Source organism: Muntiacus reevesi, chromosome 11, assembly GCF_963930625.1.
Source record: "Muntiacus reevesi chromosome 11, mMunRee1.1, whole genome shotgun sequence".
NCBI lineage: Eukaryota > Metazoa > Chordata > Mammalia > Artiodactyla > Cervidae > Muntiacus > Muntiacus reevesi.
In genome coordinates, this window is record NC_089259.1 from 51135758 (window position 1) to 51161964 (window position 26207).

At 34.2% G+C, this 26207-nt stretch overlaps 1 protein-coding gene across 19 annotated transcripts in view; it reads right to left on the reverse strand.

The window, feature by feature from the left end:
* Window positions 1–26207, reverse strand: part of RBM26 (RNA binding motif protein 26) — an 81868-nt gene that overhangs the window by 15583 nt on the left and 40078 nt on the right. For 12 of the 19 annotated variants that reach the window (XM_065902329.1, XM_065902327.1, XM_065902332.1 and 9 more), the window contains exons 11-20: window positions 24912–25071; window positions 22586–22750; window positions 21752–21883; window positions 20394–20465; window positions 14015–14140; window positions 13592–13666; window positions 12494–12661; window positions 10729–10833; window positions 6486–6686; window positions 3276–3362 (exon numbers count right to left, since the gene is read on the reverse strand). In XM_065902329.1, coding sequence (XP_065758401.1) covers window positions 3276–3362; window positions 6486–6686; window positions 10729–10833; window positions 12494–12661; window positions 13592–13666; window positions 14015–14140; window positions 20394–20465; window positions 21752–21883; window positions 22586–22750; window positions 24912–25071 — 1291 coding nt within the window. The remainder of the gene's footprint in view (window positions 1–3275; window positions 3363–6485; window positions 6687–10728; window positions 10834–12493; window positions 12662–13591; window positions 13667–14014; window positions 14141–20393; window positions 20466–21751; window positions 21884–22585; window positions 22751–24911; window positions 25072–26207) is intronic. The other 7 variants (XM_065902336.1, XM_065902335.1, XM_065902333.1 and 4 more) reach the window with 3 other exon arrangements.

A 26207-nucleotide genomic window follows, 5' to 3' on the forward strand; every position in this document is an offset into this window, starting at 1 on the left:
CAGATACTGGTTGCTTACAAAAGTATAGGAACAATTCAGAGTAGGAAAACTAACTTTCTAACCAGTCATGGGAAGAGGTCACTTTTTTCCTGTCCTGTTTGGGTACTTATCCATCTTTAGTACATTGGGGGTGGTGACAGACAAATTGAAGAACAGAAAATAAAGCAACAGGATTCATCATCTAATTAACCAGAGTCAAACCTTAACCATCTCATCCTAAAGTTAAAATGATTGTTAACTTAACCTAAAGTTAAAGTACTTCAATCTCTTTTCTGAGGAAAATTTCTTACTTTGCAGTCATATCTGAATGTCTTTGATTATCTTATTCCTTGTACTTTCACTTTGAAATATTATGCATCTACTGACTTAAGAAAATAGACACATAATCATCTAATACAATGGTTCAGAAATTATGAACAGTGAAGTATTTGGAAATAAACATTAAGAAAGGTGGACAAATTTCTTTTCCTGGGAAAGCCTATCCTTTGGCTTGAGGTCTATCCACCCACATATTGGTATTAAATTTTTCTTTATCACATATAATGATAGTGATGAGAGGCCTGGCGTGCTGCAGTCCATGGGGTCGCAAAGAGTCGGACACAACTGAGCAACTGAACTGAACTGAACTGAGTGATGGGACAAGTAATTTTTTGTACTTTTTAAGCATTCTTCTTTGAGAAAATTAAATATTGGCAACTCAATGTCAAACACACTAATTTTTAAACTGCTCAACCTGACTCACATCAGATCCAAGTTAACCAAAGTTGTTCTGTCACTTATTCAATCTTCACATAATTATTGTTAAAATTTCTCTTTACACATTAATGCCTGGTCTTTAAACTGACTGCTATTTGCTTGGAAAATATATACACAGTATAAAAATATATATTAAAAAGGTTTATATCTGAGAGAGAAAAAGCAAAACCTAAGAAGGATGGTATATGTCAATAGATCTTACCTATTAAAAGCAAAACATCCAAAAATTACATAAGGGGCAGAAAGTTTGTTTGGTTTTTTTTTCCCCTCAGTCATGTGAATAAATAGGGAGAAGTAACAATACACATTGCCAGGGAGAAACATCAATAACTTCAGATGTGCAGATGACACCACCCTTATGGCAGAAAGCAAAGAGGAACTAAAGAGCCTCTTGATGAAAGTCAAAGAGGAAAGTGAAAAAGTTGGCTTAAAGCTCAACATTCAGAAAACTAAGATCATGGCATCCGGTCCCATCACTTCATGGCAGATAGATGGGGAAACAGTGGGTGGCTTTATTTCTCCGGGCTCCAAAATCACTGCAGATGGTGACTGCGGCCATGAAATTAAAAGACACTTACTCCTTGGAAGCCAAGTTATGACCAACCTAGACAGCATATTAGAAAGCAGAGACATTATTTTGCCAACAAAGGTCTGTCTAGTCAAGGCTATGGCTTTTCCAGTGGTCATGTATGGATGTGAGAGTTGGACTATAAAGAAAGCTGAGCACTAAAGAATTGATGCTTTTGAACTGTGGTGTTGGAGAAGACTCTTGAGAGTCCCTTGGACTGCAAGGAGATCCAACCAGTCCATCCTAAAGCAGATCAGTCCTGGGTGTTGATTGGAAGGACTGATGTTGAAGCTGAAACTCCAATACTTTGGCCACCTGATGCGAAGAGTTGACTCACTGGAAAAGACCCTGGTGCTGGGTAAGATTGAGGGCAGGAGGAGAAGGGAACGAAAGAGGATGAGATGGTTGGATGGCATCATTGATTCGATGGACATGGGTTTGGGTGGACTCCGGGAGGTGGTGATGGACAGGGAGGCCTGGCTTGCTGCAGTTCATGGGGACACAACTGAGCGACTGAACTGAACTGAAGTAGTTACTACATTCACAAATTTGGTAAATACTATAACCAACTGAATGCAACTACCATTGTTTAATAACATGACTACTTTCCAGAAAATAAATAGAACATAAAAGATGGTACTCAAGCTACCTATTCAACATTACCTTGAAAACTGTCACTGAAGGCATCATTTAAAGGAAGCTCATTCTTAACTTACACTTCTACAATACCTCTGAGAGAAAACTAGATCAAAACTCTTTTTCAATATAACATATATACATATAAGCTTATAAGATAGTTTTAAACTTTAATCAATTATAAATTAGCTTTTATTTTCACAAAAGACCTTTAAATAAAAAGACTTCTTAAAACTTAACAAAACTCTAGGATGAGAAATTCCTATAAAACTATCAACTACCCACCAATCTAATTCTGAAACAACATTATTCCAGGGCCCAGTTAACACTTCTCTGAGACTTCTCAGATACAAAGCCTTTATATTATAGACTACAATGCCCCAAGAACAACCCCTACCAGGGAAATTCCCAGCAATGCACTGCCAGGGGATATTTACTAGACAAGGGTAAACCAACATAGAAGATTTTCAAAACTTATTTAGACTGCAATCATCTCAAAACTTTTCAAAACCATCCTACTCTTCCATTCCCCATTCATATTAGGTTAACTGTTTGGCATGCTTAATGCACTTTTCCCAAATCAAAAGGGTACATCTATTTCTCTACAATCCTGAACAAAGAATACACAGGGTTAAAAACGTTACTATGAATCCCCTACACCTCGTACTCATTTTTTCTTTTTTTAACCTTTTAAATCCAGAAGACAGACAAGGTTGCAAATACTTCTGGTCATTTTTTAGAAAGATAATTCAAGATACACATTTGAAGACAACTAGACTGAAAGGACTCTAAAGGCTAGCATTATATATTCACATCTTGGTAAAAAGCTACAAAGGCCTAGATGAAGATGTGCTGAGCTACGAACACGGTAGGGTTCAGCCAACTGAGTCTATAAAGCAGCAGATGAGGGATGATCAAGAAAGGCAGCCATCAGAATTATTATTTCTCCTTCTACCTTACGCTTCACCACTCCTTCTGCCAAAGCAGACTTGTTTTGGGCCAGCTGAGAAAGGGAGAAAGTGAAGGGGCCCTACTGGTGTTAAAAAGAATGGAAGAATTCCTGATTTCTCAAGATAGTACAACTTGACATTCAACTTGGCGACTAGCTATTCTAACAATTCCATGTTATATACTAAAACTGCCTAACCGCTTTAGGACATTCTTTGTGGCCATGAATTCCACTTCATATGTCCTATGTCTTGTCAAAGTGTAGTTATTAAGTAAAAAAAAAATCACTTCTATTAAAACATAACTGTAATATTTATAAAACATTTAAATCTGAATTTCAATAAATTAGATTATTTGTAATACTTACTGCTTCAGCTTCTGCTCGTGTCTTGAATGTAATTACTGCATGAAGTGAAGAGTCATCAATCTGACAATCTTCAATTTCACCATATTGCTTTAAATTAAAAAAAAGTATTTCCTCCAAATAAATATTTTGAAACATCCAAAATCCTAATGGTTTTAAAATATTAAAATGCCAACAAATATAACCCAGAATACATAACAATTCAGGGTGATTAAGAAAAAAACTATGAGTAATTCATTTTAATACTTGATATTATAAGATAAAGGGTGGTCTTATTTTCAAATATTATTCTACAATTCTATACTTTCTAGAATTAGAGAAACTTGACTGAACTATTCTTTTAATTTTTATTGGAGTATAGTTGCTTTACAATGCTGTATTAGTTTCTACTATACAGCAATCAGCTGTGAGTATACCTATATCCATCCCTTCAACTGAACTATTCTTTAAATAATGGAATCACTGATCAAAGACTGAGTTTCCTTATTGCCATTTCTTTTATGCTCATTATTCTAATTCCAGAAAATGCTAAATCCTGTCTAAAGCAGATGGTTATCCTCAGAAAATTTGAGTTTTTTTGATTACCAATTAAAAGCTGGGGGGCAGGGGAGGAAGATTCAGAGAATTTACATAATTTTTCCAAAGTAACTAAGTTAATTACCAGGATGAGAGTCCAGGTCTTTCAATTCAGAAGTTTATCTGACTGCTGTTTTCTCTCACTCTACACTCCTCTAGAACACATTCTTTGAGGACATTTACAAGCTAAACAAATTATGCTTGCTTTGGGTGTACTGGATTTTATTTTTTCCATGTACAGGAAGATCTTTCTGCAAACAGCAGAAAACAGCACCTTTATCACATAAAACTTCAGTCCCTTATGTATCATTACTAATATCATCCTTCTTTCTTACCCTCAAATAAAATTAAAACCACAATCTCATTAAATGCACACACTACACAAAGAAAAATTTTGTAGGACATAGTAAAGAAAATGGACCACAGAATCAGTCAGATCCCAGCTCTGTTAGTGTTAGCTGTGGATACTTGAACAAGTTCCTTAATCTCTTCATGTTTCATTTTCCCAATCTCTACAATAAGCACAATAAAAGTACCTACCTCAGAGAGGTGTCAAAATAACTCATAATATGGTGAGTTATATAAAGCATTCAGAATAAAACCAGCCACAAAATAAGTGCTCTATAAGTTTTAGATGTAATGTTTTATTACTATACTAGTTCCAGCATATAAATTAAAGAAAGCATTTCATTAATCACAATTTGTAACAATGTTTAGTACTATGTTTTTTCTGATACCTGTCATATTGAAATCACAGGTTGAGATAGAGAAGCTATCTTATTTAAAAACTGACAATTTTTAAATGTGCATGACCACTACTAACTGAGTAGAATTCGAATCTCCAAACTCATGCAAGACTGAATATCCATTTAGAGGTGCTGAGTATTTCTAAACTTTTCTAAGCTTCCCTCATAGCTTAGTTGGTAAAGAACCCAACTGTAATGCAGGAAACCCTAGTTCAATTCCTGGGTCAGGAAGATCCCCTCGAGAAGGGATAGGCTACCTATTCCAGTATTCTGGGGCTTCCCTTGTGGCTCAGCTGGTAAAGAATCTGCCTGCAATGTGGGAGACCTGGGTTCTATCCCTGGGTTGGGAAGATCCCTTGGAGAAGGGAAAGGCTACCCACTTCAGTATTCTGGTCTGGAGAATTCCATGGACTGTATAGTCCATGGGGTCGCAAAGAGTCCGACACGACTGAGCGACTTTCACTTTCTTTCACTTTAATGTTTCTAAAACCAAAACCGTTTTAGTCTTACCAAAACACGTTCCTAAACTCACCTTGTCTGTCTGGATTATTTTAGCATATTCTTTAGTAATTTCCTGATTAGCTATATAACTATAACTATATGTAATACGCTTAAGTTTATCTGGATCTTCTTCCCCTTGGGACGGTACAGAACAGGGTGTATAGTAGGTAAGTATTGGGCTACAGTATCTCCAAACTAGAAAACTTTCTGATTCCTTTCTGTCTCCCTTTAAAGTTATAAAGCATAAGATATTCCAGACTCATCACCATTAAATATTAATCATCTTAGTTATTTCTTAAACACACACCATTTCTTTCAATATTTCTTGATGTCCTAAAAAATCTATAGTTTCACATCTGTAACTACAGTTAACAGCCTGGAATATAACTGTGAAACATTTAAATCTGAACATTCAAAAGGTTCAACTACCTGTGTACCTATCTACAAGCTTACCTATCCTTCAAGACCCAAGTTCCAGTTTTTCTACCTCATGAAACTTTACTCATTTACCATCATATGCCTGTGTGAAAAAAAAGTTCTCTAAGCCACTGAAGCAGTTACAGTTTTTAATAAATTTAACTTGATCATAAATTGTTTGTAGTTTTCTTTAACTGGTTAGTATTAAAACATTATATGTAGAATCCTTGAGGGTAAAGAACTGGTTTTTTACTTTATATACTTTATCTAGAGCAATGTACTCTAATGCCGCAGGCAAGACTGATGCTTAGTAACTAACCTTTGTGATATCACTAAAAATCACAACATGTAAGTCAAAAAGGCCTTTAGGCAGACATAATCTCCATTCTGCACATGAGTCCAACAGATTCCAGGATATCCACGCAAAATAACGGATTAGCAGGAACTGGACTCTTATTCTCCTTCGTCATACATCACTCTATTACCATTAGACTGACTCTAATTATACCCTGGTATCAACTAAGGCAACTTCAAGATCATATTCCAAAATTCTGTCTTGTTTCATTTCTAGGTTAGCTAGATCAAGAATACAGTATTAATGAATAAAATTCCACCTTACTTTTAAAAAATCTGGATGGACCAAGCAATATGCTCACTTTTTCCTAAAAGTAAATATCAAATGAAACTAAACTCTAGGACTTCCCTCTCTGAATCAATAAGTTTAAATCATTCCTGTCATAATATCTGAAGGCCTACTAAGTGTAAGAAAAGTAACATTTCTTTCAGACAATGATTAAACAAAAAACTCCTACAATTTGTTTCTTAAATAATTGAAGATTATTATAGATTAATCAAACACTTTGGTGAGATTAATGGGTTTAAATTATTCATTTCATTTTCATATTTTCTCCTTTAACATCCATTATCCCCAACAATGTATCAGTATTTGTTTCGGTGGACAATAAGAAAGTACCGCAAAGTGAGGAAGAAGATCTTCTCTATCACTCTCTGTAAATGCAGAAATCTCCAATGCCCTGGGACGGTGATCCACCACAGCATGACCAGGCACACCTCGACCTCGGCCTCGACCCCTGCCTCGGCCATGAGCTGCACCTCGACCTCGTGAATGAACTCCTCTACCACGACCAGATGAAAGAATCCCTCGCTTTGCAGCCTAGAAGAGATTAGACAAACAGGTTAAACATCACCATTAAGAACACAAGCCAAGTGTTATACTCAGATGAGTCACACAATCAGACATCAGTCATACAACTGAATATCATATTCAAAGAATGGCCTACAGAAGTATTTAATAATTCAAGCTAGAGTTTTAAAGTGAAAGCAAATTTAGCTAATGAATTTAGAAAACAAAATAACATTAATTTAAGCAATGTTCTGAAATTATTAATACACCTTTTCTACTAAGTCCTTACTCTCCAAGATATCAAACTGTATCAAAAAAAGGCCAGTCATTCTTGAGTTTCAAATAATGCAGTTTTGAATATTACTTCAGAAGTTAGTTTAACATAGAGATACAAAATACCTATATTTATATAAAATAAGTACATTTTTCCCCAGTTATGACTTTCAAATACAGTGTTTCTATTTGCCTGCTGACTTCAGTAGATACAGTTATTTCATATTCATTAGTTTGATCACAAACACCATTATACAACCAATGTAGTACAGTAGTTTATACCCCACTGTATCACTCTATATGATTACCACACCATTTCTACATTCCTCAAATATTTCATGAGCTCCTCCTGTGGGCCAGTCTTTACCCTCAAGAAACTCAAATCCTAGAAGGGTAGAGAAATTAAGTAGCTAAGTTATTTAATTATATTAATGAGAAGTGACTCCAAAAATGAGGAAATGCTCTACTTAAAGATATGAATAGACTATTAAAGATCTGCAATGAAGGGGTATGTGTGTGTGTGTGCACGCGCGCATGCACGCTCATGCTCAGTCGTGTCTGACTCTTTGTTATCCCACGGACTGTAGTCCACCAGCCTCCACTGACCATGGATTCCCAGGCAAGAATACTGGAGCGGGTTGCCATTTCCTACTCCAGGGGATCTTCCCAACCCACGACTGAGAACCCATGACTCTTTACCAGTAGCACCACCTGGAAAGCCCAGTTTGCTACGAATAAACTACTAGAACAAAAGTTCCATGAGGAATTTTTTCCTTGTCCTATTCTCTACTTTATTCCCAGCAACTACAATAGCAGCTGGAAACCACAGAAATTTAGTATTTCTTCAACAAGTCAAAGGAGGTACAAGAATGAGCACAGCAAGGCGAGGACGAGGGTGAGGGACGCTGCGGGGAAAAGGAAGCGGGGGAAAGGGCGCGGCACCTCTAGGGGGAGTGAGATCCAGGGTGGCTGGGCCACACAGGTGGAGACAGGCCAGACAGGCAGCGTCAGATCACGGACAACTTAAGGACAAAGGTAAAGACTTTTATTTCATCCCCAGAGTCACAAAAACCAATGAAAATATCTAAAGGTCAGAAGTAAAGTGATATAATCAAATCAGTGTTTTAAGATGTTATTCTGATCAAGAGAAAAAGAGAAGATGGGAAGGAAACCACTCAGGCTACTACAATATCCCCAACAACTGAAGACAGAAGCTTGGTCTACAGTGGTGGAAATGGAGATAGAGAGAAGTAAAATAAACATATTTAAGATATATTGGAGAGTAATATGTATAATACTTGGTAATTAAATGTATATGAATACCAAACAAAAGGGAGAAATCAATGAAGATTTCCAGATTTCTGGTTTGAGCAACTGTGTTGATGACTTTAGGGACAAAATAAGCACAACTTTGAAAATGTTGAGTCTGAGGATGTGAGACATCCAAGTGGAACTGTCAAGTAGCAGCCACCACTGCCAAAATCTCTGCAAGTATAAATATTTTATTCATATGAAGACAGTTAATTTTAATATTAGCTAAAGTAATCATCTAAAATCCAAATAATAAACTTCAAAGGTCAAGAATTAAAGTTAATAATAGCACAGAACATACAAAAGTATCCTCTTGGGAACTTTAATGTCTCAAAATGCTCCTTAAAAAGGGGGTCCATGGACAAGTGAGTTTGAGCATTACTGAGTATTTAAATATGTACTTCGGGAGATACACAAATTATAAGCCTCTAGAAAACAATAAACAAAAAACATGTTTATCATAATCTCGTTCAAACTTATTGGGCCTCAGGAGCTTTTATCACTAATACCTATTAACAAAATATGGTACTGGTGTGGTGAATGAATACACTCTGGCAAATACTGCATGACTGCACATACTAATATTAGTTATAAACTAAAGTTCGGCCATTATAAATGAAAAACAGAAGATGTCATTCAGTGTTTAGCTATACTATGATAAAGAACAAAAACATGAACTAATGATACAAAGAGTATTAGTAATAATATTATTTATTAACTAAAATTATAGGCCAAAAAGTCACACCAACACAAGTATGAAATCTCCAGAATGGTAAAAACACAATTTCTACATTAACATGAAAGAAATCTATGATTTTCAAAACTTGTTATCTTAGGTAGGACACACAGACAACCATATCAATTTTCCAGAGAAGTAAAATATATACAGGTTTAGGACTCCAACCTATGGCTTCCTATGACAGACAATACAGGGTCTTGAGATAAGAACAGTGACTGCTGAATGTTAAACTCTTTAATATCCGGATACCAGTACTCAATTAGATTTGTACTATGCAGAAAGTGAAGAAGAACTAAAGAGCCTCTTGATGAAATTGAAAGAACAGAGTGAAAAAGTTGGCTTAAAGCTCAACATTCAGAAAACTAAGATCATGGCATCCGGTCCCATCACTTCATGGCAAATAGTTAGGGAAATAGTGGAAACAGTGGCTGACTATTTTTGGGGGCTCCAAAATCACTGCACATGGTGATTGCAGCCATGAAATTAAAAGACACTTACTCCTTGGAAGAAAAGGTGTGGCCAACCTAGACAGTATATTAAAAAGCAGAGACATTAGTTTGCCAACAAAGGTCCGTCTAGTCAAAGCTATGGTTTTTCCAGTGGTCATGTATGGATGTGAGAGTTGGACTATAAAGAAAGCTGAGCGCCAAAGAATTGATGCTTTTCAACTGTGGTGTTGGAGAAGACTCTTGAGAGTCTCTTGGACAGCAACGAGATCCAACCAGTCCACCCTAAAAGAGATCAGTCCTGGGTGTTGATTGGAAGGACTGATGTTGAAGCTGAAACTCCAATACTTTGGCCACCACATGCGAAGAGTTGACTCATTGGAAAAGACCCTGATGCTGGGAGGGACTGGGGCAGGAGGAGAAGGGGACGACGGAGGATGAGAGATGGTTGGATGCCATCACTGATTCAATGTACATGGGTTTGGGTGGACTCCAGGAGTTGGTGATGGACAGGGAGGCCTGGCGTGCTGCAGTTGATGGGGTCGAAAAGAGTCAGACACAACTGAGCAACTGAACTGAACTGAACTGATGTTGGAAAAAGAAAATCAAGTTGCTAACAAATTTAGAAAGAAAGCATTATTTTCAGACTAAGCAGAAACAATAAGCTAAGATACAAAAAATTTAATTGTGGCAACAATGATAAATACAGACAAGTACCAACTACACTAACGACATAAATGTTCCTTTACATCAAAATGTAATTCTTATTTTTAAACACCTTTCTGCTTTAGAAATTATCATGTATTAGAGATCAATTTTATTAGCTTTTTCTTGTATAAATAATCATATAACTAAACTATAAGAAACTAGTTTTTTCTCTTTTATAAATACCCACAGCACCATCTATAGGCAAAACTTAAGTAAGCATGTTCATTGATGTTAATTCTACCACAGAAACTCTGATCCTTATAATAACTCAATGTAACATGTCTATATATACACAGAACATTTCCATAAGAACACCTGAAAAGACTTTAATAGATTTTGGTTCCAGGAAAAAATCAAAAACAGAAGGGGAATAAAATACACTAGAAGTCAAGACACCAGCTGCCACCTTTCATAAATACTTAAAAGATTTTTCTATTAGTTCTAAAAAAATTTGCTAACCTCTTCCTTCTTTCTTACATCAACTTCCAATATGTTTTCCAAAGACTGCTGACGAGAATGAAAATATATTCCAAATAAACATTCAAGACCACAACTGCTCGTCTTCAGTATACTGTGTGGTTATGATGAAACATACCTCCAGCTGTAATTCTGTGTACTTTCTCCTAAGTTCAGTGACTTCTTCTCCAGCTTGCATCTTCTTATATAAATCCAGCTCTGTGTCAAGTAACTCTTTCTGCATCTAGAAAACAGTGATTAGTAATTCAGGTGACAATAATATCCTGAATTTATATATATATACACACATACACACACTTTTTATAAGGAATGCTTTTTACGTATTCCTATTTAATCTATACATTTGTTCTCTATCTCCAGTCCTACCATCCTAATTCAAGCCATCAATCACCTCTGGTCTACACTAATGCAACAGGCTTCCTAACTTGTTCCTACTTACACTGATTTCCCTACAATTCATTTTCCATATGGAAGCCAGAGTGAGATTTCTATGGACTGACACAGAAGAATTTTCAGGAAATAACTGTGAAAAGGAAAACAAAAACTAAGGTGCAAATGAGGACTATACAGTACCCTTTCGAGTAAGAAGGAATACATACACACACATACCAAGAGGGAGGGAAGAGTGGGGAACAGAGTGCCAGGGATCAAATAGCAATGATCATCTATATAATCCTTTATATTAATAGTATAACTTTTGAATCGTGTTAATTATTTGTTTATTGAGAAAATTAAGTTAGGGTAATTAAATTGAGAGTGAAACAGGAGAGAATTATGTCAACTGGAGCCTCCTTCATGGTTATTACTGAGCAATTGCTAAAGATTATTTGAAATAACTTCAAATCAATTAGGACTGTATAACCTTCGTATCGTCTGGAAATTAATTCTTCTATATTAAAGATATACTAAGATCCTCATATATTATGAAATAAAATACATTTTAACAATAAAAATACAGGAAAATTAAATCAACAAGAATAAGGGGGAGAGGAATCCAAAATTGAATACATAGAGAAATAGACCTAACTTTATCAAATTAATAACATAACCACACAAAAGGAAAAAAACAAAAATGTGATCCTATACCACAGTCTGATTCTACACTCTTAATGGAGTATATTGTGAGGTTGTAAAGAATGCAAACAAATTCTGAATTTTATATTTAGTTAGTTGATGGAAGTGGTATTGTTTTAGCAATTCTGGAACCATCTGAATGTGAAAGTGTATACTGTATTGATGTTAATGGGAACAAGTTATCATTATGGGAACAGGGAAATAAGTATAAGAGAAAGAAACAAAGAACTCTGTGGTATTAGATTAGAATCAGAAATATTAATATGAACTCATGATTACACACACACACACACACACACACACACCCCGAGTGTAAGTATTTGTAAGTCCATGGGTTTTAAAAAATCACTTACTGTCATCTGAAATTAAATTAATCAATTTCTTATGTCTAATCGGTTAATCTACTTGAATTTCCTCCCATTCAATCAGTTCATTCTGTACGGTGACTCAAATTGTTACTTCTGTTCATTAACATTTTATACCACCAACTACTTACAAAATAAAGCTTAAACTCCTGTCAAGCATTCAAGCACATACATTGTTTTGTCCTCAAGCTACTTTTTTAAGATTATCCATTACTATTCTCCTAATTATTGACTTTCTAGCTACAATGTACAGGATTCAAAAGATGAAATCAAATTTGCTTATTTGTATTTATTAACTTATTAATTAATAGAGAAGGGGGAGAATGGTAGTATATGATCAAAGTTTGAACAAAGAATATTAACTAAAGAATGAATCTTAATGCAGTGTTTCAATTTTCTTTTTGCACGCACATGCAGCATGAATAACAAAACAAACTGAAATACCTGAGTCTTAGTTTTTATACTTTTTGGAAGACAGCGTCCAGGAGAAGCAGCTTTGACCTCATCTTTCAACTTGGTAATATTTTTAGTCAAAACCTCTAAAGTTTTCATTATTTCTGCTTTATCTTCAGACTTCATTGCTTTGTTTTTCTCCAGTTTTGAAATTAACATCTGGCCAATTTTTAAAAACAAAAATATAAGACACATTTCTGCTACTACTTAGAAAGCAAACATAGCACTGTAAATATAAAAATAAATAACTACTACTTATAGCTTATGTATTCATGACAAGGCTTACAATCACCAAGACAGCAGAACAGCAGATTGGTGACACTATCTCAATTCAAGTATTAATCTTGGTTTGCACTGTGAAGAACTATAGTACTGCTTAAGTCTCTTAGATATAAATTTCTTATGGTTATAAGCTTTACATTTAATTTAATCCCTGAAAAGTCATCAATTTGAAATAGCAATAATTTTACTTTCTAATCCATCTGTTGATATTACTAATTCTAGGTATTCACACTCCAAAAGCAGTCTGAAACCCAGAAAGGATCACAGGAAAAGTTTTACGGCTTCCTTTCATATGAGATATTAGAAAAGTGGAATATTTAATTACCTCCTTTCTTTTGTTAGAGGGAACAGTAACTGTCTAGGCTAAGAACAATACTCTGGACGAAGATAAGAAGGAAGAAGATAAACATGGTAAGGAGTAGAAGACATCACACAATATAGATTCTATAGTATTATAGTATAATACTATAATCTATAGTATTATAGATTCTGAGTCAAGATGGTTTCAGTTTTTGGTGTAAAGCATTATGATGTCTCTTTATCAAGTATATACAAATTTAAATCAGAAATCATTTTAAGCCCAATGTTCAAAAGGTTGTGTATTTTTAAAATTTTAAAATCTTTTAACTTTTATTACCAGACATAATTAAGAACTGACACCTAATTAAATGTCATATCTACAGCGAAACTGTGGCGTCTTCTACTCCCTATTACCATGTTTATCTTCTTACTTGCTATGTCGGGCATATTGTTCTTAGCCGAGTCAAATACTGTTCCCTCTGACAAATCTAACTTTAATTATTTTACCTTCTGTGTTTCAATGTGCTTTTCTAAAATTTCTTGTTTCCTTTTCCTTACATCTTGCTGAAGTTTCAACGCCTCCTAGAGAAGGGATCAAAAATAGTATTAGAAAACTTACTTTTCAAAAAAACTCCACAATTACTTTAGAAGACAGAACTGTGCTCTAAATGAGATTGTGGCGAGAAGCTTGGAAACAAAGATAAATGCAAAATTTTCCTATGTAAAGCTTAAACAGTATGCAAGTTTCAAAGATTAGTCAGGAGAGCCTTTCATTACAAGAAGAAAATTAATATTTACTAATATACTATGGAAAGCAAAAGTTCAGTGGCAGCCAACATATATACCTTTATCTCTATTTTATGAAAAAACACATACATGCAGAAAAAGCTTCCCTATATGCAAATACTGTACACTACTAATTATACTTACCTGCTTTTTTTTCTGTGCTTCATTATTATCAACTGCAGAAGTGGAAACAAGTAAGGTTTTTTGTGCAGCCTTCAAAGCAGCTGGATTATACACCGTTTTTGTTAGGCCAGTAGATGTAGACAACACCTACCAATACAAATTTAATTTCTCAAAAAATGTATCAAGTAGTCATGATCTCCTGAGTCCTATTTCCTTCAAAACTCAACTTTAAAGCACTCCTGTCAAAATTTTGCACACTGAACTAAAAGTACTTATATGGTTACAGTAACTAAGTCACACTTAGCATCTTGAAAGGAAGGGTATGAGTGGGGATATGCTACAAAGTGAAAAAATTTTAAAGTAATATCATATACCTTCAGGAAAAAAGCAAAAAACAAACATATAAAAACTTCAAATTAATAAACACTGGTGGTATTACTGTAACACTGATAATAAAATATTAGTTGTTAAACACATTACTAGTATTTCTAGTGACTAAGGAAAAACTGTACACAAGAGCACAGCAGAGGAGGAATTATGTCCTGAAAATAATTTAAAATGATCATTTGTAATTGACATTTCTGACATTAACCTTATTGCTTTGTCTTCTCCGTTTCTTGCTAGCGTTAGCATTACTCCTTTTACTTTAAGGGAGTAAAGTAAAGGGACCTTTACTTTAAGGGACCTTATTCCTTTTAATTCAGCTCAGGTTTAGCACAACCATTCAAGATCTCTGCAAAGTTCTAATCACTTATTTCTTCTACCTAGGTTCCTCTCTGAAATAATATTCCTATTAAAATATTTAGTAAAAATGACCTGATGATACTTTAATTTATATTTCTCTCTCGCTCTCTCTTCCCTGTCCTTACTGTAAGAGCCCTGAAACATAAACCATGTCTTTCTCTTCTTTGTGCTTCTTCCAGTATCTAAACCTTGCTACCAACTAATTATGAAACCATGGGTGAGTTCAGGAACCTTGAAAGTTCAACCTGATGGTGTCTAATGTCCTCATAAACCCAAAGATTCATTCCATGAGGCTAAGGAATTTTTTTAAACATGGCTCACTGCTGTATCTTCAGTGCCTAGAACAGTGTCAGACACAAAGCAAGTACTCGATAAACACTTTTGCACTAAATTAAAATGAAGTGATGGTAGATCAGAGTGAACAATCTTTTCCTCACAAAAGTCAATTCAAGAAAATTAAAGTGTACAGGCTGCCTTTCTTATCTTCCAAAAGAAACAGAAAGTTGTAGGTTCCAGAGAGTGGTTGATCACTGTAGAGATCCCTTCAAAGAGATCTATGAATGCCGTGAAACCTAAACATGAAACCACGTGTGAGAGAGTGTAACTTTCCAGAGGAAAAAACACAGCTTCCAAAGTCATGACTTAAAAGAAGTTAGAAGAATTATGTAAGTAGAAGAGGATCAATGAGAAAGCGAGTCCTATTTTCTGACTACTAAAATGTAAATAATCATGTATAACAGAAAAGTAGCAATCTTGACATGATTGACTTTCTAATATTTTATCATGAAATTAGATTAGGGAACATCACAAAGCTTAAGCAACTCATCACTATTCTAAGTATTCAAGAATGTCACAGCTTCAAAATGAAAAAAAAAAAAATCCAGAATACTGTAATTATACTACCTCCATACAACACAACTGATGTTTAAAAATAAAAGATTTTTAAAGTAGTTAAGTTCAAAATTTGATAATTTTCTTCAGTAATGAAAACACTCAAGGTATCACTAACAAATATGAAATGGCTGCATTCAGTAAAATACAAAATGGACATGGATCTAGTTCACAGTCTAACTTGTCACTATTCTATCATGCTACCTTACCACACTATGCAATGTCAAACTGTATGAAAATGTAAGGGTGAGACAAACATTGTATAAGGGGAAAAACACAAGATGATCTGCTGAAGCAAAAGTTGGAGTGTTTCATAAACCATCTTCATCATGATGGTTCTATAACAATTGAAAAGCTGTGACCCAAAAAGATTTCTATATTCAAATAAACTTGGAAACAATATTACTATTTTGTCCTTTCAAACGGTATATTATCGTAAGAGCTGTGAGAAAGCCAGAAGTAAAGAAATCCATATAATTTAACTCAGCATTTCTCCAATTTCAAGGGGTAGAGAATTCTTCCTTTCAAAGTGTTGTTATTAATATCAGATATCAGACTAAGGTGTACTGTTTCAGGGTTAATAAAGGCATCTGATAACAAGAAGATTTCTGTATTCCTGTATCACTTCCTTCTTTTGTCCAGGAACTTCCTTCTGTAAAAACAGAACATGAGCTAACGTATTTCACCGAGTTTAAGACACCACTGACTAGGAGGTCATTTAATATAACCCTACTAAAGGAAAAGGCTGCCAATTGTAACCATAAACATCAACAACTATAAGATACAGTCCAATTTCAGAGGTGCAAAAATGTGAAAATAAAATGTCTTACAAAGGGTGAACTATATGATTACAAATGTTGCTCACTATCTGAAGCTATTCAGTTTCAGAGTTAAGATAGTAAGCGTTTGAATAACAAAAAATACTTGCATTTTTCAAAAGATAAAGATAGACTTGTGACAAAAGGAAATCTGTTTAAAAATGAAACCAGTGGAGGGAAGTAACAAACCCAACAGAAAAGATGATGCTACAGTTCTAAGAATATAATCAAAACATAGTAGCCTTTCTAAACAATCACATCTCTATTCTCAAAAGAGTTTCTGCATATGCCATATTTCTACATATTGACTTTATTTCCAGTAACCTTACTGCATTCACTTATTAATTCATGTTGTTTGTGAATCCTTTTGGATTTTCTACATGTGTAATCACATCATCTATGAGTAAACAGTTCTGTTTCTCCCTTTCCAACATTTAAGCCATGTATTTTACTGCTTTATTATAATGGTTAGGCCCTACACCACAGGGGAAAAGTGACAGGAGTGGACATCCTTTATTCTTCCTGACTTTGGGGGAATGTATTCAGTATTTCACCATTAACAAATAATGTTAGCTGTAGGGTTTTTTTGTGTTTTTTTTGCAGATATACTTTGTCAAAACTAAGGAAATTTCTATTACTAATTTCCAAAATGTGTAATATGACTAATTTTATCACATGTTTTTTTCCTACTGAAATAATCACATGGGATCCAGTTCCTCTCCCTTCATTATCTACCCCATTCCTCCTCTCAATCTTTCATTTTGTTAATATGGTGAAATAAACTGATTTTCAAATGCTAAATCAACCTTGCATTTCTGGAATAAATGCTACCTGGTCAAGATGTATTCTTTCTAATACCACTGCACATTTGCTAATGTCGTATTTAGGACTTTTGTGTTTATGTTCATGAAATATTGGCTTGTAATTTTCCTTTCTCGTAATACACTTGTCAGGTCTGTTAGCAAAGCTTTTGTTGAATTCGTAAGATGAGTTGAAAAGTATCACATCCTTTGTTATTGATATATATACATCACTAACACCTCTTACTTTCAAGATAAAAGCCAATTCTTCAATAAAATAGAGGTTATAATCTATTAACACCTCCTTATTCATTTCCTATATAAAATACTACAAGCCATGACTATTATTAGTACTTGTAAAAAAAGGAAAAACAGATTTTTCTCATGGGTAAAAATGGGGAAAAGTATTTTGTAAAAATGATTTACTGCAAAAGAAGGTTATTACAAATTAAGTCATCCAAGTACCATTTTTTAATAACTGGTGCCAAGTTAAAATCAAACACAAAAGAAACACAGTTAAGATGACTCAAAGTCACACTCAATAAGCTAGTTCTCACATGTTTCTAAAGCAGATGCCAATTTTATTCTTCATAAATCTCTCTATAGTAAGCTGAGGCATTCAAGCATCATTTTATTGATCACTCTATTCAAATAATACCTACTTAACAGCTACTATAGCATCTTAATATTTAGCAGCAAAAATCAGGTTTTAAGTTTCCTCTTTCTTAGCCCTCTCACACGAAACCTTAGAATAACAAAGAACCACTAAAGGGTTTATTGGCTATTACAAGAGGTAGGGGATAAAATTTTATATTTGTGCACTTATTTCCCTTAACAATGACAGAAATTACTGTTTAGATACAAGGTTTGAGTTTTTGCCTGCTTTCAATTTTTAAAAAATTTAAATAACATTTGATGAACATTCTCCTACTCTTCTCTAAGACTTCTCTGCTATCACTAAGCTCTAAGGACTATTATGCAAAATCCCTACTGACTAGGGAAAAGAAATAACCAAGAATAAGCAAAAACAAAATGCTATTCTGTAAACAGGTTCACTGAAGACTGGAAGTTACATACTGGTAAATAATTGCTTTCCTTAGAAGATTCATTACAATCTTAACTGAGTAATTTTCTTTCATAAATAGCCCACTACCATTAGTGATTTTTCATAAGTTAATGCTAACTATATTAGCAAATTTATACTATCAATTCCAAATCTGTACATTTTTTATCTAAAGCTATACAAACATGTTAAAAAATAATGAGAACAAGTAGGAAAACATACTACAAAAGTTTTGCAAAAGTTATAATTAGTAAGCTCTAATTTCAGAGTACAAATCTTAACACAACAGATCCTAAACATAATCAGGGTTGTAGACCTCTCCAGAATTGCTTAGTACTATACTAAGGGTAACGATCCTTTATTGTTGTGTTATTCCTTAGTTACTTATTATCAAAGAGGATAAAAATAATCAAAGTAAATATTCAGACACTGTTAAATTTAGTAGCATAGACTAAGCCACACAGAATCAGGTGGGGGCAGGGGGGCATATATGGAAAACTCTGGAGGTTTCACAGTAGAGGTTAGAGAGATTTTCAATTTTAAAAAGAATGACTAGAACTAGAATTCTGTTAGGCAGAGGGAAATACACTCCAGAAAAACCACCACCAAAAAGAAGAAAAAAGAGGCAGGAAATAGCAAGAGACAATAAGCAGAAAAGGGCTTATTAGGGTAGAAAGGAAGACCTAAAGCAGAGGTGAAAGAATCAGAATAATTGAGGTATGATGAGTTATTAATCCAACAAAGTCATTTAGCTGAGAAAACTACTGTAAGTTTCTATAAGGAGTTAAAGAGAGTCTAAGGGTAGGATGGTGGCAGTGTAATTAGAGGGGATGCCAGCCCAGAGGTCAGGGAACTGAAGGTGGCAGAGACCTACAAACACAAGTGGATGACTCTAAAGCTTCTAGACTGCACAACATGAAAATGGTGCCATCACTTCCAGAGGTGGGTGGCTAGGAGAAGATATTAATTTACAGAGGAAATAATGAATCATTTTAGGCATTTTATGCCTGAAGTAATGCTGAGATACCCAAGAGGAAAATTTGATATTCAGAATGAGATTCATATTCAAATTTCTAGAACTGACAAAATTTAACACAGTAAATATGGAAATAATATACTGAAGAACCAGTGAAGAGAGCAGGTCGGCTATTTCATGAGACATTCTAATTATCTATAATGTCAATTTCCTCTGTAATCTTCATAATGGAAAGAGCCAAGGACTAGAAATAGAAGATCCAGATTCCAGTCTTAGCTCAGTAACTCACAGTGTATAGGTCAACCATAAAGTTTGCAGGGCCTTACCTTCCTTTAAGCTGAGGATAAAGAAATAAGAAAGATGATCTAATTCTAATATTCTGTGATTTCATATACCTCAAAAAAAGACTAAAGATCAGGGCCATTCACTCACACCGAAACAAAAAAATAATTTATCTACACAGAACTATAAGACAGGTCCAAAAATGCTCTTAATTTAGTCAGCATTTGCTCCCCTCATTTGAGAAAAAAATGACTAACTGTATTGTCACGCTATACACAATAGCTGTTGTCATAAACAAACTTATTTATACCATTCTTTCCAATTTACAAAATACTCTTAAATAATATTTTATTTAATCCTCATAAAACCTCACGAGAAAGACAAGTATAACCATCACCACTTATTGATGAGGAAAAGGGTTCAGAAAGATTAAGTACACTGCCCAAAGACATGCAGTTAGTAAGTGAAGAGCCAGATTCAAAATCAGGTAAAGTTCCTAATTCATGGCCCTTTCTATAAGGTTATCAGAGGTTTAAAATTAAAATGCACAATATCTCTAAAGAAAAAATAGTAAGTGAAAAAAACAAAAAGAATGGAGCATAAGGAAATACAGTGAGCGGCAAGTATTAAAATGCTGATGCAAAAAGTAAAAGAGGTAGGCAAATAGTTTTCTTTTTCAGCAAATGGAAAGCAAAAAGTTAGGAATAAAAGATACAGATACTATTAAGAAGCAAGAGTCTGTAACTATGAAAAAAATTAAAAAATTAAGATGCCACCTGAAAACATTTATGAAGCCAAGACACACACATCATGCTATTCTTCTTACCTTTTCAGTTGCTGAAACAGATGGCTTTGATACAAAACCCAACCTGTCCTTCACAGATAACTTAGTTACATTCTAAAAAAATTAAAATGGACATATTCAGTGTTTCCCCAAACATATATAAGTCTGTAGGGATTTTGAACATTCTCATTCTACTTACATATCCTGACTATAAGTACACTGATATTAATAACAAAAACTTGGGCCATTTGCAAAGACAGAGACAGAAAGAAAATGTGTTTGGAAAAATAAACAGTATACGGTATTACTCAATCATGGAAAATGATTATATAAATTATTTAAATAATTTTAAAATTACTGTGCCTGTCACATAAGCAGGTGGTTTGCTAAAGTCCCCTTCACTGACACAGAATCATAAATTCTTAGAATCCTATATTGACAAGCAGAAAGTTTGTACATTCTAAATATTAGAGTAGTTAAAAATGCGCCTGCTTCTTGAGCCTAAAACAAATGCCATTCTTTCCTATAGTATGTTTGTTTTATGGCCAGTATACACAGTATTCGGTGATGATTTGAGATAGCAGGATTGGAGTGTTGTTTGTTTGTTTTTTAGTACCTAATAATTCACTAATTTACATTCTGTGTGTTTTTATAAAATCTCAATGTCTTCATTTACTCTTCAGGAATAATTTGCAAAGACTATTTTAATAAGGTGGCATCCATTAGCTAAGTAGGATACTACATCCTAACTATCTTATACAGCAAATGTTGAAACATCTATAGACAAAAGAAAGTTAAGTTTCAGAGACTGAGGGTGTGGAAACAAGAAACTGCCACTCGAGTGTGGAAGGGAGTGGGAAGGGAATGACATATGGAGAAGAGAACCTGAGAATCAGGAATAAGTGATGCAAAGTTCTAAGAGAGCTGCATTAAGTAACTTGAAGCTTTAAGCCTTCCCTTCCCAAAAGCTTTCAGTTCAGTCTACTGCATAATTATGTCTGGAACAGGAGTCTAATGAAGTAAAAGATGACAGGAAAAATAAGATTTAATGTACTAAAACTTTACTTTTTAGGCAGTTTTGCTAGAAAGTGTCTCCTCTATGAAGTGAAAAAGAACTCTTTCTCATAAATAAGTATTAGCTAGAGAAAAGAATTTAAGATTCAAATACTACAGGAAAAGTAGTCTGTAAAATGTTATGGTAATGGTAAAAAAAATTTATTACAGGTGCTGTTCAAATACATACAGACTATATTTCTGTATAAGTGTATACACACACACACACACACACACACATACACACACACACACACATATACAATTAACTAAAATTCAGATAACCAAGGGAAACTAATAGACTGATAACCTACCATGTGACAGGCACAATACGACTTTTCATTTACCTGAGGAAGGTCTGAACTGGCACTCTGGGCTTCTGCTGGTTCAACAGTACTTGAAGGTACTGGACCCAACCGCTCTTTGACTGACTGCTTCACAACAGGCAAAATGGGCTGCTGAACTAAAGGCTGCATTACCTCAGAACAAGAAAAAAATGTTAAACAAGCTAATTAGTTCATGAGCAGGGAGAGTAACCTTCATTATTCTGTACTAAGTCGCCCATGTAGACAGTTTTAAAAGTACAGCTTATAATCAAAACCTAACCACCTGCCAAATTCCTTCCTTCATACAAGTTCCCCATACATGTCTACAGATACAAAAAAATATTTATAAAGTAGAGGAAAAAATAAAAATCTACCCTTCAGTATCTTTTGTCTCTCTTTAATTAACAGAAGAAAGCTAAATAGAAAAACAAGCTGCTATAGTACACTTCTACAAGCAATTAAACTTTATATATTGATTGACTTCCTGATTAAAAGAAAGAAAAAGATAAAAAAGGAAAAGGGAAGGATGGATTTCCAATATGAACTCATAGTATGAGTTTCTAGAATACATACAGGTACTACATACTGGAGTATCTCCCACTTTAAGGGATGGTTCTATATTTTATATGTATCATCTTATGACTTTCTAAACTAGGGATGAATGTAATAACAAAATGAAAGAGCAGGTTAGAGAAATTAAGTAACTTGCTCAAGCCTACATACAGTTAACAATGGTAGAGACAGGATCTGAACTCAAGTCTACCTGACTGCATGCCTCTGCTTTTAAAAATCACTATGCCAAATGCTTTTCTTTCATAAGGAAAGCATTTAATTTCACACAGATTTCTCTCTTACCTTTGGAGAAGTAGTTTGCAACTGCTGGGTGCTTCCTTCTCTGTGCCAGTAAACTTTAATAAATCGATTATTTAACACTGCTTCTGTACTTGATATCGCTTTCTTTGCTTCTTCGTATGTTGCAAATTGGATAAGGGCACCTTCAGGATCCCCATTATAGGCAACCTAAGATTTAAAATATTAAGCACAGCGAATTTGCAAATGAATCAGTTGCTTTATAAAGTAAAATGCCCCAGGAAATGAAACACTGGTCCTTCCAAGTTACAGTCTATCTTTACACTACCTTGTATCGAGATTACTACCAGAGTCTACTTTCACTCCAGAAGAAATGGTCCAACTGTGGACCACTCAGAGTAGAATCAGCCTCCTCTAAATAACATTCAAGAGAGAATGCTCATTGCACAAAGGTTATATACAAGCATTCAAAATGTTTCATTTCTTACCCCCAATATTAATGCTATGAGAAATAACCCTTATGTCAGTGAGTAATGTAGAGTCAAAAGAAGGCAGTAAACTATTTTGAAAGGAATGATCTCTAACTAAAAATTACAGAAAAATCCATTTGTAAAATTTTCCAAACTGGTTAATTCTCACAAAAATAATTCCAAGAGCACACACAAAAAAATCTTAGGTGGGGTAGAGGGGAAATCTACAAAACAATAGCAACGATCATATTTTACACATAAGAAAACTAAGACTCAAAAAGTATGCAATTCTTTAGACCCATACAATGAATAAGTAGTATTAACAGATCCAAGGCTGTTTAGTATTCAATAATACCAGCACTTTCAAAGTGTGTTCTATAAACTACTGGTGAGGCAAAGCAATACAAAATAGGAATTAAGCACACAGACCCTGAATCAAACAACCTGGTTCTGGATAACAATACTACCCACTCTGTAGTTGTTAAGAATTAAACAGTAATTCATATAAAATGGTGGGGTGGGGATTGTACACGGGGCGGGTGGTGGTGGGGTGTTCAATTAGGATAAAGCTATAGGGTTTTTTGAAACTAACTTTTCAAAAATAAATATTTTATAAATAATAAGGCAAATGCGATACAGATACAGCAAAAGGACCTGTATGGAGATAACAATCTCAATAGTAACTGAGGAAGTACAAACTGAAACAATATAAATTAAAGAAAAAAACTGAAGTAATAGTGAGATACTCAGCTTTAAATTTCTTTAAATTTAATATTACTAATGCAGTTAACTGGGTAAGGAAAATAATTGTTCAAAGTCTATATCTACATGTGGTAGATCAAACTGAACTGCCATAAAAAGATATTTAGAGATAGTCCAGATAACATTAAATTACTACAGGGTAACATGTATACTAGGGACCCACAACAAGGACCTACATACTTTTAAATACATATATATTTTTAAGCCTGCATACTAATTTATTGGTAGATACAGAAACACAAAACAAAAAATCCAAAATAACACATGGTAAGCTGTTACCAATAATGTAATAATATCATGCAGATGCATGAGGAAAGAAGAGACAAAGAGCTGAAAATATTTTCTTTAAATCTGTAGAAATCTCTACTAACTGATCCTATGCAAGCATGCATTTTCTCATCTATTACTTAATAATATTCCTTTTTAAAGTGCAACACCACAGAATTTTCCAAAATATCAACTTAAGCTGTACTCTCTAACATCTATTCTTATCAGATTATGGGAAATAATTATTTTAGTTGAAAAGAATGCTATACAAACTGTAAAAGAAGCCCAACATTATTTCAACACTTTCAACATATCACATAATATAAACTCAATACAAAATAATCTCACAAATAACATATTCCTAAGCCAAGGTCTAATTTTAGGTGAAATCAAATACAAATTACAGATATTTATCTTAAAAGACATTCAAAAGCAGTAGAGGAAAAAATAAGTGTTTAAACTAATTAGGTATTTGGGCCCGCAAAGTATCTGTTAGATATGTCCCACCTTAGAGGCAGCAAAAATAAATGTGACTAAAGCATTCTGCTAAAGTGAAACTAAGGAAATGAAAACCATAGTAAGATTAGACTTTACCACTATGGCTATTTAACTTTGCTGTAATTTTACGATAACTTCTATTAGATAAAAAGTATATAGTATGATCAATCAAGCCTCTTGCCTTTTCAAAGTAAATATGTTATTCTAAATCACGTTTTTCTAAAATACAACGTTTCATTTCATATCCAATTTTCTAAATTTAGAATATTACCAAAATTTCCATAATATTTTCTTGTAAAAGTATTTCTTTTTACTATATTAAGATTTCCTCTCTAAATTAAGCAAAGACAACAGAATCACTTCATAGCTCTTACCTGCAAGTTAACCAAGGTTCCAAACCGACTAAAATGCTCATTAAGTTTGCTGATATTATTTAATTCTGGAGGAACTTTCCTAAGTTCAAGTTTCGTATTTTCATTTCCAAACTGAACCTTTTTCTGGAAGCCTGGGCTGTTTGTTCTATTAAAATTTGGTCTGTAACAAAAATCAAGTTAATTAATACATTCATTTATAAATCCTGATCCTTATCAAGTACAAAGGAATAAAGTTTTGCAACTTAAGTTCAATTTTCTTTTCAAAATTGAAATTGCTAGTTGACAAAGGAAGTTTATACGTTTTTCCTTAAAAAATGAAGTTTCCAAATAAGTAGTGTTCATATCTTTCACAGAAGCCAAGTGAGAAGGGTTCTTCCAGATCATTTGTCCCTCCCCACTTCTATTCTACACCTACTTAAAATTTTAAGCAGGAAAGGTCTACCCTCTTTCAGTCAATTTGCCTATATAACCATTTCACCATTTGCACCATTTCAGCAAAAGCTAACTTATCGAAATAATCCCTATTTTTAAATACTAATTAAAAGTAAGAAATCACTGTCTCGATCTCTTTCCAATTAAAACAAAATGTGGGGAACAATAGACCATACGCTTGATACTTGAAGAAACGGGGGCAAAACTGTGGCTCAGGGAGGTTATAATTCTTGCCTTAAATCAGAGAATTAAAGGCAAAGCCAGAACTATATATTATCCATTAATAAACATACGTTAAAGCTCTAAAAGTGTAATCCTAGGCTTTCCTCAAACATGCTAAACTGTAAATGAATCATCAAACACATACACTAACATTCTGATTCTTTACCTGCTTCTCTGAAGCCCTTCCTCAACAACTTCAGTGCCCATCCTATCCCTCCTGCCCCCACCAAAGACTGCTTTCTAACTCTTAATAGGAATCGCCCACATGCTAAAGCCTCCTCCCATTTCTTACCTAATAGCAGGCTCATGACTATACCTTAAATAGCTAGTATTCAACAACATCTCTAAGTTAAGGGTTGGGTTTTTGGGGGTAGGTAGGTACAAACAGGAAAAACAACGGGCTAACCACCAGACCATTTCTATAAGCAAGTACCTTCCAAGTACCAGACGACTAACATACACACTTTTATTTTTTTTTTTTTTTTTTTTTATTTTTTTTTTTTTTTAGTGGAGTGCAGTTTATTACACCGGCGGGCCCAAGGCAGAGTCACCTCTTAGCCAAGGACCCCGTCCAGCATTTGTGAAAATCTTTTATACCCCATGTGTACGTGTCCAAACCCACCACCTCAATTCCCTTGAGAC